Genomic DNA, 18,235 nt, shown 5'->3' on the forward strand with positions numbered 1-18,235 from the left:
AGTGTGAGGGTCAGAGGGCAGCTGTAGGCAGTGCTGAGCAAATTGTAAGCAAACCCCAAAATAAACATCAGATACTAGGCAAACTAAGGACAAGGTAGATGGTTGGTCCTGGAGCTTTTGGGAGGGTTTCTGGAAGATGTTGAGCTCAAGGCATAGGATCTGGATAGGTGGAAGGGAGACGCTAGCTTTCTGTGTGCAGTGAAGGGCAACAGTTGCTTTCAGCTTGTAATTAAAATGGAAATTTAAGAGGTGGCAAGTGGAAGCAGCTTAGGAGTGATTATCGGGAGCACCTGGGTGGCTCATTCAGTTAAGCGTCCTACTCTTGGTGTTGGCTTAGGTCATGATCTCGCAGTCATGAGATTGAGACCCATGTTGGCCTCTGTGCTGACAACGTCGAGCTTGCTTGGGATTCTCTCCCTCCCTGTCTCTCTGCCCCTCTCCTGCTCTCGGTCTCCCTCTTTTTTTTTTTTTTTAATTTTTAAAGTTTATTTATTTACTTTGAGAGCGTGAGTGGCAGAGGGGCAGAGAGAGAGGGAGACAGAGAATGCCAAGCAGGATTGAACTCACTAAACCATGAAATCATGACCTGAGCTGAAACTAAGAGTTGGATGCTTAACCGACTGAGCCACCTGAGTGCCCCCTTTCTCTCTCTCTGTCTCTCTCAAATAAATAAACTTAAAAAAAGGGTAGAACCAGAAGAATTTATGAGGCTGATGTGTTAATGTGAACTTTTTCACATCTCTCTGTTGGTTCTGGGGAGAGGGAGACCTCTGTGCTTAGGGAAGGGTGACTTTGTACCAGCTTGGTCTTGTCTGCAGCAGGGAAGCTTCTGCGTGGCAAACTTCTCTCCAATAATTGTCTGACCATGGCCTCTGTCTTGTAGGGAACCAGTATATGGATTTACTCCTTTGATGGAAGCAGCTGCCTCTGGCCATGAAATAATTGTGCAGTATTTTCTCAATCATGTAAGTGACCCTGTTTGTTAGCTTACACTTTAGTCACAGCAGGTGAGGAATCTTCTCCTGGAAGTATGAGCTATCACAGAGTTTTCTGCTGCACGGAAGTAGCCGCTTTCTATTTATTGAGCACGTTTTCATCGTATCTGTGGATGCCAAGTGTTGTGTGGCACTCAGGTACAGTGGTGAGTAAAAATAGACACCTGTTCCTGTAATGCTATCATTTCAAAACTGTGGAAAATATGTTTTAGAAAGTAAATAACTTATCCCATTACTTAAAAACATTAGAGTAAGAATGCTAACATCTTCCTCCCTTTTCAGCCACCCCCTGCTTCTCCCCAAGGTGCCCACTTGGTTTGAGGCAGCCCCAGACTCTTCTGCTTAGGAAGGTGTACCTGTAGACAACTATAAACACAGTGCTTTCCATTTTGAGCGGAGTGGGATTCTACTGTGTATTTAGTCTGCAGCTTTTAGAAGATCACTTAATATGCAATAGACCTTTTTTTCCTTCTACAGTATATATGGGTGTAATTAGTTCCATAGTAGTTGAGATTTAGGTTTCTTACATTTTACAGTTATAAACAGTGCTCTAGAGACCCTCTCTGTACAGGGAACTTTGGCTTGCGTGCAGGTATTTCTGTATATCGTATTTCTGTAGGAGGGGTTGCTGGCGTTCACATGTTAATTTTTTTAATTTTTTTTTTTAATTGATTTTTGAGAGAGTGCAAGTCGGGGAGAGGTAGAGAGAGGGGGGGACAGAGGATCTGAAGCAGGCTCCACGCTGACAGCAGCAAGCCCGATGTGGGACTTGAATCCACAAACTGTGAGATCATGATCTGATCCAAAGTCGGACACTCAACGGACTGAGCCACCCATGCCGCCCCAACTCACATGTTGAATTGTAAATCAAAACTACTGGGACGTCTGTAACATAAAAAGACAGACAGTAATAAGTGGGTGAGGATGTGGACAGTTGGAAGCCTCACACACTGCTGACAGGAATGTAAAATGATGCAGCCTGTTGGGAAAACCGTCTGGCAGTTTCTCAAACAGTTAAACATAAAGCTACTCTCCTCCGTATCTACCCCCAGAGAATTGAAAACAGGTCCACACAAACACTTAACACACAATGTCCACAGCAGTGTTTTTTCGCCATAACCAAAAGGTGGAAATCCACATGTCCATCAACTGATAAATGGATAAGTAAAATGTGGTCTTTCCACACAATGGAATGTTATTGAGCCATAAAAAGGAGTAAAGTTCTGACACCTATTACAACATGGACCTTGAAAATACTATTGAGTGATAAGAGCCAGGCACAAAGGACCACATATTGTATGATTCTTTATATTTGAAATGTCCTGAATGAGCAAATCTGTAGAGATAGAAAGTAGATTAATGGTGGCCTAGGGCCAGCAGCAGCGGGTGGGAAGGGATGATGAGAGATGGGAGTATTGGAGAGAGGGTAGTATTTAAGGGGTACAGGATCTCTTTTCAGGGTGAGAGAAATGTTCTGAAATTGATTGTGGTGATGGCTGCATGCCTCTGAATTATACATTGTAAGTGGGTGAATTGCATGGTACGTGAATTATATCTTAATAAAGTTGTTGAAAAAGTTCAGGAGAAATAGAAGTTCTAACAAATTCCCGCTGAAGGGTGGTCTCTTGCTTCCCCACCAGTAGTATGTGAAGGGGCCCATTTTCTCATGTCTTCACCAGCTCAGGAACTTACTCGTGTTAAGTTTCCGCCAATGTGGTGACAGAAATGTGGTATCTCGTTTGGGTTTGTACTTATCAGTGAAGTTGAACATTTAAGGATACATTTATTGGCCAATTTGTATTTTTTTTATGAGTTTTCTCTATTTTGGGGCCCACTTTATTGGATAGTTTGTGTTTTACTTACTCATTGGTAGAAACTTGAACATAATACAATGTTAATAGGCTGTTTTTCTTTGAAAAAGAATTTGGGGATAGTACACTTACATGAGACAGGGGTACAGGGAGCCTGCCTGCCCCCTTTGCTGCAACCTGCTTCTCAGCTTGATTTTTTTTTTTTTTTAAACTGTCTGTTGGGGAGATTGTTCTATATTAGTGTATGTTAAGCTCTCTTCTCTCTCTCTTTTCATGGCGGCACAGCACTCCCTTGTAGGGATGGATCAGAGATTTGACAGTGGTCTGTGGATGAAATTAGGTCGTTGCCAGCCATTTGCTGTCACACACAGTGCCGTGGAGACTTTCTGCACATACATCTCTGCACACGTGTGTGACCACATCTGTCTGGTTGAGTAATGAAGGTAGAATTTTGCATGGAGTGTAAGTACAGTCTTAACATAGGTGTTGCTCACTTGCCATCTGAAGAACAAACTGTACAAGCTTCCATTCTCTCCACAGTAGCAAGAATTATGAACCTTAAATTTTGATTACTTATTTTTGAGAGAGACAGACAGACAGGATGCAAGTGGGGGTGGAGCAGAGAGAGAGAGAGAGAGAGAGAGACACAGAATCTGAAGCAGGCTCCAGGCTCTGCACTGACAGCGCGGAGCCAGACACGCAGGGCTTGAACCCATGAACCGTGAGATCATGACCTGAGCTGAAGTCGGATGCTTAGCCAACTGAGCCACCCAGAATCCCCTCTTTCCTTTTTTTTTTTTTTAATGTTTATTTATTTTGAGAGAGAGTGCATGTGAGTGGGGGTGGGGCAGAGAATCCTAAGCAGGCTCCACGCTCAGCACAGAGCCCGCCGCAGAGTTTGATCCCACAATTGTGAGATCAAGACCTGAGCTGAAATCAAGAGTCGTATGCTTAACCGACTGAGCCACCCGGGCGCCCCCCTTGAAGTACTGTCAACATACAGAAAAGTACAGAAGATAAATCTAATACCACCCACATGATCCCAGGGTGACCTCTCTGCAGATGTTGGTCTGTACCTTTCCTGTCCCTGAGTTTATACTTTCATCACGCACTGTGTGACCTCAAGGAATGCACAGATTGTTTTATATATTTTATTTTATTTTATTTCATTTTATTTTATTTTATTTTATTTTTTATTTATTATTATTTTTTAACATTTATTTATTTTTGAGACAGAGAGAGACAGAGCATGAATGGGGGAGGGTCAGAGAGAGAAGGAGACACAGAATCTGAAACAGGCTCCAGGCTCTGAGCAGTCAGCACAGAGCCCGACGCGGGGCTCAAACTCACGGACCACGAGATCACGACCTGAGCCGAAGTCGGACGCTTAACCGACTGAACCACCTAGGCGCCCCTGTTTTATGTATTTTAAAGAGACGTGTAAATAACATGTCAGACTGTTACGTGTCATTCAACAGAGTTCTGGTACTTGGAGATACAGTTCATTCATTTTGACAGCTCTGTGTATGTTGAACATAAGAGTATTTTACATTTTATTCATTCCTTTCTTAGTGGACATTTAAGTTTTTTCCACTTTGCTATTGTTGACAGGGCTGTGGTTCTCGTTTTTTACTTGTCTTCTCGAGCATGTGTGGAGGGATTTTAAAGAAATCAGAATATATTCTTCAAGTAGAATTTTTTTGTGTGTAGGGTGGGTGAATCTTTACCAGACAGTGTTAACTGACTTTCCTGATTGATGTTCTGATCGTTGTAGCTCTCATCCTGTATGCCCTCAATAACACTTGGTACACTATCAGATGAGCTGTCTCCTGTTTTTGCCTTTCTCTGATTTCTGGTGAGGTTGAGCATTGTTTCGCATATTTATCAGCCATTTGGGCTTTCTTTTTGCAAATAATTGTTCTCTGAAGGTAATTGCACTCTTAAGACCTAGCATAAGGTGAAGAATAGATGAGTATGAGCTCAAACCTGTAAAAAGCATAACCTCTGCTTCTGAGTTGAGAGTTTGATTTCAAGTAAGGTAGAACTGGAAGTCATGAGACATTCACATAGTTTTTTTAAGTGGAAAACACATTGGAAAGTCAGAGACTTTAGGTAATTTATCTACCATGCAGATTATGCCCCTCATTTGGTACCTTTATTCCCCAGCTGGGTGTGAGATTGTCTGTTGTAGGCAACTTGTTTTGAGGAGCAACAAATTGAATTGGATTTCTTTTGAAAATTTTTTGAAATTTTGAAATAATTTCAGACTTAAATGTCAAAAGAATGCAAAAAATTTCTGTGCCTTCATTAGATTCCCCATATATTAACATTTCATCTCGTTTTCTTTATTTAGTCTCTCTTTATATACATATTATCTTTTTAGAACCATTTGAAAGTAAGTTGCTGACATAATGCCCTTTTTCCCCCTCAGTACTTTAGTATGTATTTCCTAAAAACAGTTTTGTCTTTCATAATCACATGCAGCAATCAAACTCTGGAAATCAACTCTGAGTTCTCCCTCTAGAGCACTAATCGGGAGTAGAAGGTGTTGGTCGATTCAGCATGATTCCTTTCTGGCTGATGGTGGTGGGCACTGCTGGGAGCCTGTGGCTGATGACCAGGTTGTTCCTCTGCTGGCGAGGCCGTGTGGCTAGGCCTGCATAGATGCTCCTTTGCTCCTCATTCCCTGTAGATTTCCTCCTGCTCAGTCATGGTTAGATCTCAGGGAGCCAGAAGGGCGGGCCCTCCAGAGCCAGTCCCCGGTCCTGGAGACAGAGAACTGCATGAGGATGGACACTCTGTGCTCTGCAAGGACAGGAGAGGGCTGTAGCTGCCTCCCTTGTACCCCGTTCCCCTTCCTTCTGGGAGGGCCAGGCCCTCACAGCTCCACCAGTCATGTCCTTCTCTAGTAATATGTTACGTACATTATAAAAGAGGAAGAAAAACCAAAACATTGTAAAGGATGGATAAAAAAATCATATTTTCTTCCCTCACCTCAGGGACCTTGTCCTGGGTTCTATTTTCTTCCTCATTTAGTCACTGAGGAATAACATTACTGCTTTTTTCCCTTTCCTATAGTCTGAGGTTGAAGTCTTCCAAGCTTAAAAACAGATGATAGTTGAAACCCTGCAGTAAAGATGGTGTTGTTTGTTTTGGTTGAAACGTTTGGGTTCTTTCTATCAAATTGAAACTAGAAATTCTCCCTCTTTCCCTCCCCCAGTTTTACTGAGCTAGAACTGACAAACATCCCTGTTGTAAGTGTAGGGTGTGCAGTGTTGTGATTTCACTTCCATGGATTGTCAAGTGATGACCACGTATTCGGCGAGCGTCCACATCTTACGTAGACACAGACACAGATTGTTTCCTTGTGACGAGAACTCAGGATTTACTCTCCACAACTTCAATATATGTCATATGGCAATGTTCACTGCAGTCATCGTAAATTGCTTATAACTGGAAATTTGTGCCTTTTGACTACCTTCGTTCCATGTCCCCTTCTAGACCCGTCTAGAAATGATCTTTGAAGGCTGAAGGTTTCATAGCTGATTTCTAACTAGAGCTCTTGAAAGTGGGGGATTATAGAAAGTAAAACTCAGTTAAGGTCTTGTAAAAATGCAGTTTCATCCTACTAGGGGACCTGTGATAATCACCTTTTATACTAGGCTCAACCAAGCTTGTCAGTTGGTCCTGGGTTTTCAAAATAAGGCAGAAGAGTACATAAATGAATGTTTATTGTACAGTGGTATATGCCTGCTATAAAAGAATTAGAAAGTACAGTGAAGCAAAAAGAAATCCAAAACTATTCCTAATCTCATCACCCAGATATCACACATGTTAATAACTCATTGAGTATCCTGATTTTTTTTTTTGTAAGTTTATTTATTTATTTTGAAAGAGAGAATCCCAGGCACGCTCTGCACTGTCAGCACAGAGCCGATACGGGGCTCGAACTCATGAAAACTCTGAGATCATGACCTAAGCTCAAGTTTGGACATGTAACTGACTGAGCCTCCTGGGTGCTCCCTCCTGTTGTTGTTTTTTTTAATAAATATTTTAAGTTAAAGTGGAGTCCTGTTATACAAAATGTTTTGTAATATGCTTTTTTTTTTTTTTTCTCTTCACGATGTCTTGGGCACCCCATCCATATTAATACGTATATACTTGGACCTGTCATATAAATGGGGGACTGGTGTTCCACTTTATAGATCTCACTTAGTTCACTGATTTCTCATTTTAGGGTCTTCATGGTTTTGACCATGCTAAATGCTGATGGGAACATCCCAAATGTTAGTGTATGTCCTTAATTATTTCCTGAGGCCAAATTCCTGGAAGTGGAATTGCTGGGTCAGAGGTGTGTACACGTTTAATGTCTGCTGGTTTGTCCTCCAGAGCACTGAGCCCCAATGGTTCTGCCCTCAGACACCAGACTGCTGGGTTGAAGCTTTTAAAATGGAAAGCTCGTTTTTTTATACTTTTAAAGTAAGCGTGCTCATGAGTAGTGAATTTAGAAACGAAGGAAGATTAGGAAGATGGAAGATTATTTTTGAGAGAGAGAGAGGGACAGAGCATGAGCAGGGGAGGGGCAGAGAGAGAGGGAGACACAGAATCCGAAGCAGACTCCAGGCTCTGAGCTGGCAGCACAGAGCCTGACACGGGGCTTGAACCCATGAACCATGAGATCATGAGCTGAGTGGAAATCAAGAGTTGGGCACTTAACTGGCTGAGCCCCCCAGGCACCCCTAATCATGTTCCTTTTTGCTTAATCTTTTATCTTTAAAATATTTTTTCCATTCTTCTTGAGATAAAATTGACATATAACATTATGTAAGTTTAAGGTGTGCTACATAATGATTTGAATTATGTGTATATTGTGTGTAATACCACAGTAAGTTAACATCTATCACCTCTCATAGTTACAAACTTTTTCCTTGTTAAATAGCTTTTTTTTGTTTGTTTATTTGAGAGAGAGAGAGAGAGAGATTGAACACAAGCAGGGGAGGAGCAGAGGGAATCCCAGGTAGTCCCTGTGTTGTCAGTGCAGAGCTCGACATGGGGCTCTATCTCATGACCCATGAGATCGTGACCTGAGTGGAAATCAAGAGTCGGACACTTAAATGACTGAGTCCCACAGGTGCCCTTAAATAGCTTTTTATCAATGATTTAATAACTTCTTTGTGCCTTTCCATGAACCTGTAAAAGTGCATAAACAAATAAGGTCTGAAAAATATTTTAGAATATAAAACTTGTCTTAAATCCTCAGTAATAGCAATATGGTGTGGAAATCCTCCTATAACTTATGAATGTGCAGGGACACCTCATTTTATGGTTTTACTGTATTGAATTTTGCAAATGCTGCATTTTTTTTTTACAGATTGAAGGTTTGTGGAGACTCTGCTTCAAGCAAATCTGTTGATGCCATTTTTGTAACAGCATTTGCTCACTTTGTGTCTCTGGGTCACATTTTATTTTTAGTTTTTATTTATTTATTTATTTTGAGAGAGAGAATATACAAGCTGGGGAGGGGCAGAGAGAAGGAGAGACAGAGTCCCAAGCAGGTTCTATGCCACCAGCAGAGAGCCCACTGTGGGGCTCAAACTCACAAACTGTGAAATCATGACCTGAGCTGAGATCAAGAGTGGGACGCTTAACCAACTGCACCACCCAGGTGCCCCTTGGGTCACATTTTAGTAGTTCTCACAGTATTTCAAATTTTTTCATTACTGTCATACTTGTTATGGTTATCTATAGTTAGTGATTATGACTTGCTGGAAAGCCAGTTGATACCTTTTTTTTAGCAGAAAGTTTTTGTTTGTTTGTTTAAATAAGCTCTATGCTCAACATGGGGGTTGAACTCACAACCCTGAGATCATGCTAAACTGACTGAAGCAAGCAGGTACCCCGATAAAGTGTTTTGTTTTGTTTTGTTTTGTTTTTTAATGTTTTAAATGTTTATTTACTTTTGAGAGAGAGAGACAGACTGCCAGCTGGGAGGTGAGGGGAGGTGGCGAGCAGAGAGAAAGGGAGACACAGATTCTGAAGCAGGCTCCAAGCTCCGAACTGTCAGCACAGAGCCCATTGTGGGGCTCGAACCCACAAACTGCGAGATCATGACCTGAGCTGAAGTAGGACGCTTAGCCGACTGAGCCACCCAGGCGCCCCTCCCAATAAAGTATTTTTTAATTTAGGTATATATATTGTTTTTTCGTTTTGTTTTGTTTTGTTTTGTTTTGTTTTGTTTTGTTTTCAGAGAGAGAGCGAGCACTGGGGGAGGAGCAGAGGGAGCGGGAGAGAGAGAATCTTAAGCAGGCTCCACTCCCAGTGCAGAGCCCAACTTCAGGCTCAGTGTCAAAACTGTGAGATCATGACCTGAACCAAGATCAAGAGTCCAACTCTTAACCAACTGAGTCGCCTAGGTGCCCCCATGTTGGTTTTTTTAGACATAATGCACGCTTAATATATGACCACCGTATAGTGTAAATACAACTTTTATATGCACTGGGAAACGAAAAAATTCACTTGACTTGGTTTGTTGCGATCCTTTCCCGCAGCAGTCTGGAACTGCACCTGTGGTATCTCTGAGGTGTGCCTGTATAATGTATATATTGTCATGATTTTTTTTCTTAAGCTATTTATTTTGAGAGAGAGCAAGCAGGGAAGGGGTAGAGAGAGAGGGAGAGAGTCAAGAGTCAGACACTTAACTGATGGAGCCACTTAGGTACCTCCGTATTTTCATGATGTTAAAAAATCTATGGGGGCACCTGGGTGGCTCAGTCGGTTAAGCGGCCGACTTCGGCTCAGGTCATGATTTCGTGGTCCGTGAGTTCGAGCCCCACGTCGGGCTCTGTGCTGACAGACAGCTCAGAGCCTGGAGCCTGTTTCAGATTCTGTGTCTCCCTCTCTCTGACCCTCCCCATTCATGCTCTGTCTCTCTCTGTCTGAAAAATAAATAAACGTTAAAAAATAAAAAAATAAATAAATAATCGGTGGGGCGCCTGGGTGGCTCAGTTGGTTGGGCCTCCAACTTCGGCTCACGTCATGATCTCACGGTTGGTGGGTTCGAGCCCTACGCCGGGCTCTGTGCTGACAGCTCAGAGCCTGGACCCTGCTTCGGATTCTGTGTCTCCCTCTCTCTCTGCCCCTGCCCCACTTGTGCCCTCAAGCTCATGCTCTCCCTCTCTTTCTCTCTCAAAGAATAAAAAAACATATAAATGAAAATAATATAACCTATAGGCTTAAAAACAGCCAAACAATAAAACTTACAGGAAAATTAATAGAAATTTTAGGAATAAGCATTAAAAAACTTCTGTAGGTTTTCTCACACTTCTCCATCCCAGAGTGTTAATAACTCTGAACAGATTTCTAACATAAGTGAAATCCTGCTATGTAAACTGGGACACATAGACTTCTGCAGTGTGTTTTTAAATGTTAGCAAAATATCACAAACTTACTTCCACATCAGTAGAGAAACCTGCCTCATTCTTTCTGATCCAGTACTTGATAGTAGTGATATGCCTTAATCCATTTAACCATTCACACATTAATGGGTGTATTTGTTTCCTGTGGCTGCTGTTAACAATTTACTATAAACTTGGGGGGCTTAAAACACAGAAATTTATTTTCTCACAGTTCTGGATGCCAGAAGTCCAGGATCAAGGTGTCAACAGGGCCACATCCCCTCCAAAGGCTTTGGGGAGGAATGGTTCCTTTTCTCTCTGAACTTCTGGTGGCTCCTGGTGTTTCTTGGCTCGTAGACGCATCATTCAGTCCCTGCCTCTGTCTTCACATGGCTGTGTCCCCAGTGTGTCCCTGTCTTCTTCTCTTCGTCATAAGGATACCTTATATGTTGTAAAGACATACTATGGTCCTTTCAAAAACTCGGCTATACCAATTATTTGTAAATACCAGCGTTTATGGCCATAACATAGCTGACTCCTCCCCAACTTACACTGTCTCCAGGTTTCTGTTACTGCAAATATGTTCTACCAAACACCTATGTCATACAAGCTTTCTCTGTTATTTGGGGTAATTTCCTTAGGAGAGAGTCCTAGGATTGGAAACATTTGTGCTGAAGACCAGAAGTACATTTTAGGCCTTTGGATAAAAACTCCCAGACTCTTCTTCAGAAGGATGGTGCTGTCATTGTGGTTGTGACTTTTAAAAGTTGCTTCCCTGGTGACGCTGTTGTCTGCGGTTTTCTCTGTGTGAAGAGAAGTGGAGCGAGTTGGGCATGCCCAGATTCAAAGGGTGAAGGTCAGGCTCTGGCCTCATTGCCTGCAGTGCGCCCTTCCCCACCTGGAGCAAGTGCCTGCCTCTCCCTTAAGCACCTGTCTGCCTGGCTTGGAAAGCCCAAGAATGAGGTTGGAGAGCTGCCACGGCTCTCTGGTGGGGAGACTGCTGCTAGCAAGCCCCTCCCCAGCGCCCCCCACCTTGTCCTTAAGGAGCCTTCGCCTTTTTCTTACACAGATGTGGGGCTATTAAGGGCCCAGGGCAAGACCTTTCCAGGGTGGTAAGAATTCAGTGTACTTTTTGGTTGGAGTCCAGAGTCTGCATCCAGGGAAGTGAGGGTGCTTTACGGGACAGGTTCCTAGTACTCGTTCTTTCATGAATTTCACAGGGAGTCAGAGTGGACACGAGAGACCACAGTGGAGCCACAGCCCGGATGCTGGCCAAGCAGTATGGACACATGAAGATTGTGGGGTTGATAGACGCTCACTCTCCTACTCTGCCCAAGAACCTCTATCGGAGCCCAGGTATCTGCTTCTGTGCCCTCTGCTGGAGTTCCGCAGGGCGGGATGGGAGAGGGAGGAAGACCCCCCCACCCCCACCCCCCACCCCAGCTCCCACCTCTCCTCCAGAGATTTGGCTCTCGCAGCCTTGACAGGAGACCTCTGCTTTCCCTGTGACTCCACTGTACAGTCGAGGTTGAGGCTTGCTGGTCTGATAGGAGAGACGTTAGAATGTAGAGTGGTTCCTGCCAGGCTGAAGGTGTGCACAGGATGCCGGGGTGCCCAGGGAGAGGTGGCACGGCGGCCACACGAAAGGGATTGCTTACGGTTTCTTGACTTTGCTTGTGGTGCTTATTGCCATGTGAAATGTTTTAATTTTATGTAGTCAAGTTCAGTCTTGTACTGCCTTTAGATTTGGGGTCACAGAAGGTCTTTGTGCCTTGGTTGTGTATGAATTTGTCCGTTTTCTTCTGGTACTTCCATGGTTTCGTTTTTTATATTCAGCTCTCTGATCCATTTATACTTTATTGTCATGCATGGTGTGACGTGTGGTTTTTTTCAGATGGCTTCCCCATTGTCTTGGCTTCATGAAATTATTCAACAGTCCATCTTTGACCTGGTGATCTGAGAAGCTATCTTTGTACTATATTCTGAATTTCTTTTTGTGTCCAGGTCTGTTTCTGGACCTCTGTTCTGTTCCCCAGGTCTGTCTGTTCATACAGCAGACCTCCACTGTTGTAAATATGCAGAGGCTTTTTGCCTCTCGTCCGGCCAGTCCCCCCTGCAGCCTTTCCTTTCCAGTGTTCCCATAGCTATTGCTGTTTTGTGTGTGTGAACTTGAACACCAGCTTGTCTAGCTGCTTAAAAACAGCATGTTATTGAGAGTGTGGCAGATTTAACATTTAACATTTAACAGCATTTTTCATGCTGTTGAGTCGGACTCTCTAGACAAGGGACATCTTTTGTGTCTATTGGAGGGTTTAAAATCTTTCCTCGTAGACATTTTGCATAGAACTTTTTATTCCCAAGTGTCTGATTTTCTCTGTTGCTGCTGTGGGTTGGGTTTCACTGCCATTTTACCCTCTGCTTATTGTCTGTGACTATGAAGGCTGTTGATGTCTGTACACCAGTTTTATATTCCGCTGAATTCTTTCATTTGAATTTATTGATTCTGTAGGGTCTTCTAGGTATGCTACCATATAATCTGTACATAGAGATAGATTTACTACTTCTTTCTGATTTTTGTACATCTGGTTTCTTTCATTCATTTACATTGGCTCCTACTTTTGGTTAGGTGTTGAACAGAGTGGGGATAGTGGGCATTCACCAGGTCCTGACCTTAGCAGAAATGCCGCCTTAGGTAAGACGCTGATTTTAAGAGTAAGGTGTGCATATATTTTATCATGTTGAGAAAGAGTTTGTCATTTTCTATATTCCTGAGTGTTGTTTACAGCCATCAGTGTTGAATTTTGTCAAAGGCTTTTTTAGCATCTGTGGAGATGATTATTAATTTTCTCCTTAAATCTAGTAATAGAGTATATTAATGAATTTCCTAATAACGAACCAACTTTACTTGCTGTGTAGAAATCCTATGTGGTATATTATTTTCTGAATGCAATATTGGATTTTGTTTGCTAGTATTTTATTTAGTGTTTCTGTATGGCTGTTCATTTATAAATGGTATTGGTCTGTGATTCTCTGTTTTGTCTTTATCAGGTGTAGGTATCAGTATTGTACTTCATACAAAGAATCTGAAAGTTTTCCTTTTTGTGCTCTGGGACAGTTTATGCAGTATTGGTACCCTGTAGTGGTGTTTTTTTTTTTTTTTTAAGTTTTTAAATTTTTATTTTATTTTATCTTATTTTTTGATGAAGAATTTATTTACTTTTTTTTTTTTTTTTTTTTTTTTTTTACATTTACATCCAAATTAGTTAGGATATAGTGCAACAATGATTTCAGGAGTAGATTTCTTAGTGCCCCTTACCCATTTAGCCCATCCCCCCCCCAACCCCTCCTGTAACCCTCAGTTTGTTCTCCATATTTATGAGTCTCTTCTGTTTTGTTCCCCTCCCTATATTATATTATTTTTGTTTCCCTTCCCTTTTGTTCATCTGGTTTGTCTCTTAAAGTCCTCATATGAGTGAAGTCATACGATTTTTGTCTTTTTCTGATTTTACTTAGCATAATACCCTCCATTTCTATCCATGTCATTGCAAATGGCAAGATTTCATTCTTTTTTTTTTTTTTCAACGTTTATTTATTTTTTTGGGGACAGAGAGAGACAGAGCATGAACAGGGGAGGGGCAGAGAGAGAGGGAGAAACAGAATCGGAAACAGGCTCCAGGCTCCGAGCCATCAGCCCAGAGCCTGACGTGGGGCTCGAACTCAAGGACCGCGAGATCGTGACCTGGCTGAAGTCGGACGCTTAACCGACTGCGCCACCCAGGAGCCCCAAGATTTCATTCTTTCTGATTGCCAAGTAATACTCCATCATAATATATATACCCCATCTTCTTTATCCATTCGTCCATCAATGGGCGTTTGGGTTCTTTCCATACTTCAGCTATTGTTGATAGTGCTGCTATAAACATTGGGGTGCATGTGTCCCTTCGAAACAGCACACCTGTATCCCTTGGATAAATGCCTAGTAGTGCCATTGCTGGGTCGTAGGGTAGTTCTGTTTTTTTTGAGGAACCTCCATACTGTTTGCCAGAGTGGCTGCACCAGCTTGCATTCCCTCCAACAATGCAAAAGAGATCCTCTTTCTCAGGATCCTCGCCAACATCTGTTGTTGCCTGAGTTGTTAACGTTAGCCGTTCTGACAGGTGTTCAGGTGGTATCTCATTGTGGTTTTGATTTGTATTTCCCTGATGATGAGTGATGTTGCACATTTTTTCATGTGTCAGTTGGCCATCTGGATGTCTTCATTGGAAAAGTGTCTACTCATGTCTTTTGCCCCTTTCTTCACTGGATTATTTGTTTTTGGGGTGTTGAATTTGATAACTTCTTTATAGACTTTGGATGCCAACCCTTTATCTGATATGTCATTTGCAAATATCTTCTCCCATTCTGTCGGTTACCTTTTAGTTTTGCTGATTGTTTCACTGGGCAGAAGCTTTTTATTTTGATGAGGTCCCAGTAGTTCATTTTTGTTAAACTTTATTTTTGAGAGAGAGTGTGAGCAGGGGAGGGACAGACAGAGGGGGAAAGAGGATCTGAAGTGGGCTCTGCCCTGACAGCAGAGAGCTGGATATATGGGGCCCAAACTCACAAACCGTGAGGTCATCACCTCAGCTGAAGCTGGAAGCTCAACCAGCTGAGCCACCCAGGTGTCTTGGTAGCCTGTGGTTTGGGAAGGTTTGGAAGGATTCTCCTGTGAAGCCATCTGGGCCTGGTCTCTCTTTGTGAGGTGGCTCCTGCTAAGTTTTTCTGTTTCTTCTGCAGAAATTGATCTGCTTAAGCTTTCTCATTTCACAGGGCCAAGTTTGGTAAACTGCACTTTCCTAGGAAATCCTTTCATTTCAGGATTTCAAACTTACTTAGGTCTGCAAAATTGTTTTTGTCTGCATCCTTCTAAAAAGTTCCAGTGGTTATTTTCCCCTGTCATTTTCCCATCTTGCCTGTCTTCTGTCTCAGTCCTGTCTTACATTTTTTATCTCATTCATTCTTTGGTGATTTTCTTCTTGAAGTACTTCTTTTGCATCCAAATCTCTTCTTCCTTGGGCACCTAGTAACTGAGTCTTCATTTTAATATTTTGACCTTTGGTGTTTGGATGTTTGTTTTTTTTAAGATTTTATTTTTAAGTAATCTCTGTGCCCAACGTGGGGCTCAAACTCACAACTCTGAGATCGAGTGTTACATGCTCTACCACCTCAGACCAGCCAGGTGCCCCACTGACCTTAGTTTTCCACTTACTTCCTGGGTTCAGTTTTCCTTTCTCATAGTTGTGTGCACATGCCTGTGTCTTTTTGGTCTCAGTTTTGGATTTCTAAGTCAGGGTGCTTTTTCCCATCCTCTGATGCTTGTTTAAGGAGGTATCTGCCTCTGGGGCACCTGGGTGGCTCAGTCTATAGAGCATCCAACTCTTGATCCCAGGGTTGCCCCGTGTTGTATGGAGAGCCTACTTAAACAAATTACCCACTCAGAGTGTCACAGAAAGTGTTAGAGTTTTCTTACCTCCTCCTTTATGTCGGTGGTTTGGGGAACTAGCGTCTTCAATCGCTGGTGTCCAGCCTGTCTCTGCCTCCTCCCTGGAGTAGTTGTGTTCATGGATCGCTGGAGCACTTCACCTACAGGGCTTGGCGGCCCGGCTGCAGTGAGGGCCCTGCTTCGGGACTCCCTCCTCCCCAGTGTCTCGAGAGGAGTCCTTACTGGATGGGTTTGGTTTGTTTCTTGTGGGTTTTCTTTGTACAGGGATGTAGTTAGGCCAAGCCTGTGTGTCCTTGATACGTTTTTGTCTTGTCAGATACTGAACTTCACCTGCTCGCTTTTTCTGTTCACTGTTCAGTTTCCAAAAGGTGCCTTCCAGGAGTGGGGCCGTTCTGCCCCCTTATGTCCCACGTGCATTTTCAAGTTCGTTCTCCAGGGCTGTGCTTCCCCTCCGCCGGGACTCTTGCGTATTCCTGCCACAGAATGGACTTTTTCTGGGGGCAGCGTTGGCACTTCTCTCTCTTGTATGTGGTATTCTTCTAGATCTACTTGCTCCCTGCGGAGACCAGGTCTGCATGAGCAGGAAGTCTCTGCGGGAAGAGAAGTGGGTGTGTCTCCTCTGGGCCGGAGCAAGGAAAAGGGGTCAGCGGTGCTCCCTGCCGTCCTATTCTGTGGCAGCGTGGGGATCGCTTGGCTCTGTCTGTAGTCCTTGGTGATTTGTCAGCTTTGAGAGGACGTGTTGGGGGCAGGTGCAGATTCACAGATCCGCCCTTGGCCTTGCTTGTCCCTCCTCTCTCGTCCTTTTATTCCTTCTAACTCCTCCATGTACTGACTGGGTGGGACCATAGTCTCCAGGTGGCATCGAACCCAGAAGGCAGGGAGTGAGCTGAGTCGGGGAGAGAGACGATGGCCCGCCTGGGGTCCCTGGTCACGTTTGGATCCTGAGTCAGTAACTCCCTTGCTTGAAGGCCATCACTGCCCCGTTCATGCCAGACTGCACTGCTCCCCTCCCACCGCCTGGCTCGGTCTGGCTCCCTTCCTGGCCTCGGATCATTTGTGATGAACTCCAGCTCCCAGGGCGGTTGCGGGGGGCGGGGGGGGGGGGGTTCCTGCAGCAGCTGAGCCCCAGCATACCAGCCCAAGAGTGAAATCTTACCAGATGGCAACCTTATGCTGATGCATTCATGAGTTTTGCCTTGCAGGTGTGATGAGATCCAGAAAACTGGAGAGCTGTAAGATGGCTGTGAGCGCACCGAGCCCTCGAGCTCTGACGGGCGGTGATGCGCGGTCCTTCCCCACACCTGGCACACACGGCTGCCATGTGCCACTTGCTTCCCCAAAGTGCAGGTTGAGAATATACAGTTGTGAAGTTGTGAGTGATTTTGCCATAGGTCTGTGAAGAGACGCTTGTTAAGAAATTCTGGAAACGTGGACAAAAAGGAATAAGAACTAAGACTCCCTCATCGTCACAAACTTGTTCAGTTCAGACTCTTCCTTTAGCAAGCTTGCTTTCTGCCCAGATGTCCCCGTGGCCCATCTGAGCAGTGGACTGGCCCATTGTGGTATTTCTTTCAAGGGACATCGTGGGAAACACACTTTTTTTTCTTCTTAATTTGTGAAGATCAATAACGATGATTTTCTTGCAGTGTGTACCATGAGGATTCATCAGTCCATCACTGAACAAAATGTCTTAATTCTGGTGTTTGGCCCACAGAAAAATTTGAAGATCTAAGCTCTTCAGATGAATCCTGCCCTGTTCCCCAGAGACAGAGGCCCTGTCGGAAGAAGGGCCTCAGCATCCACGAGGGGCCGCGAGCCTTGGCCAGGATCACAGCCATCGGCCTCGGAGGCAAGATGCAGCAGGCTTGCTGTGGTGAGCGCTCCCACTTCCTGATGGCTCTGTGGCGGTGCCTCCTGAGAGGCCGGCCTGACCGGAAGGGACCGTTCTCAGCCTTCTGAGATGTGGGCCACCGGTGGGCGCTGCAGCTCCAGGACTCAAGATTGATTACAGTGATAGAAAGACATTAATCTCTAGCTAGTTTCTGGGTTTTGGTTCATCCTTTGATTTTCCTTTCCACTGGTTACAATTACAAATAGAACTTTCTCTTCAGCAGTGGAAATATAGCAGAGCTGGGATTTCATTCATCACGTGGGGGGACAGCTAGTACCAGGAAAATGTTCAAGTCCAGTCTCTGCCCCATCGCCAGCCAGAGCTCGACCGGCTCTTGCTCTCTTTTCTCAGAGTGCTGGATTTGAGAATTGTCGGACGGTGCACCTGGTGGGCTAGAACCCGAGCCCTGAATTTATTCACGAATTGTCAGCTCCTCAGGTTGAGCTCAGTGCTCTCGAGGAGTGCAGGGGGTGCTCGTGCTCTTGTTCTGGCCCCAGTGATCAGACTCCGTGTAAGTGACATCTTCTAGTTACATCTTCCTTTTTTTAAAGTTTGTTTTATTTATTTTGAGATAGCACATGCGAGCAGGGGAGGAGCAGAGAGGGGAAGAGAGAGCGAGAATCGCAAGCAGTCTCTGAGTTGTCAGCTGGAGCCTGGCTCAG

The 18,235-nt window shown here is 44.0% G+C and overlaps 1 protein-coding gene and 1 long non-coding RNA gene across 9 annotated transcripts in view; one reads left to right on the plus strand and one right to left on the minus strand.

Annotated features, from left to right (window-relative positions):
• The window catches only part of ANKS3 (ankyrin repeat and sterile alpha motif domain containing 3), a 35,720-nt gene that overhangs the window by 8,853 nt on the left and 8,632 nt on the right, over positions 1–18,235 (plus strand). For 7 of the 8 annotated variants that reach the window (XM_006942374.4, XM_019820994.3, XM_006942372.5 and 4 more), the window contains 3 exons: positions 884–965; positions 11,421–11,556; positions 17,397–17,555. In XM_006942374.4, coding sequence (XP_006942436.2) covers positions 884–965; positions 11,421–11,556; positions 17,397–17,555 — 377 coding nt within the window. Of the gene's footprint in view, positions 1–883; positions 966–11,420; positions 11,557–17,396; positions 17,556–18,235 lie in introns of those variants that run through there. The other variant, XM_019820997.2, reaches the window with a different exon arrangement.
• On the minus strand, positions 5,130–17,397 carry LOC123382583. The gene is made up of 2 exons (XR_006591166.1): positions 15,710–17,397; positions 5,130–5,571 (listed from the first exon to the last, which is right to left on the minus strand). It is a non-coding gene; the product is annotated as an uncharacterized LOC123382583 (long non-coding RNA).

This window comes from Felis catus, chromosome E3 (genome assembly GCF_018350175.1).
Source record: "Felis catus isolate Fca126 chromosome E3, F.catus_Fca126_mat1.0, whole genome shotgun sequence".
NCBI classification, from domain to species: domain Eukaryota; kingdom Metazoa; phylum Chordata; class Mammalia; order Carnivora; family Felidae; genus Felis; species Felis catus.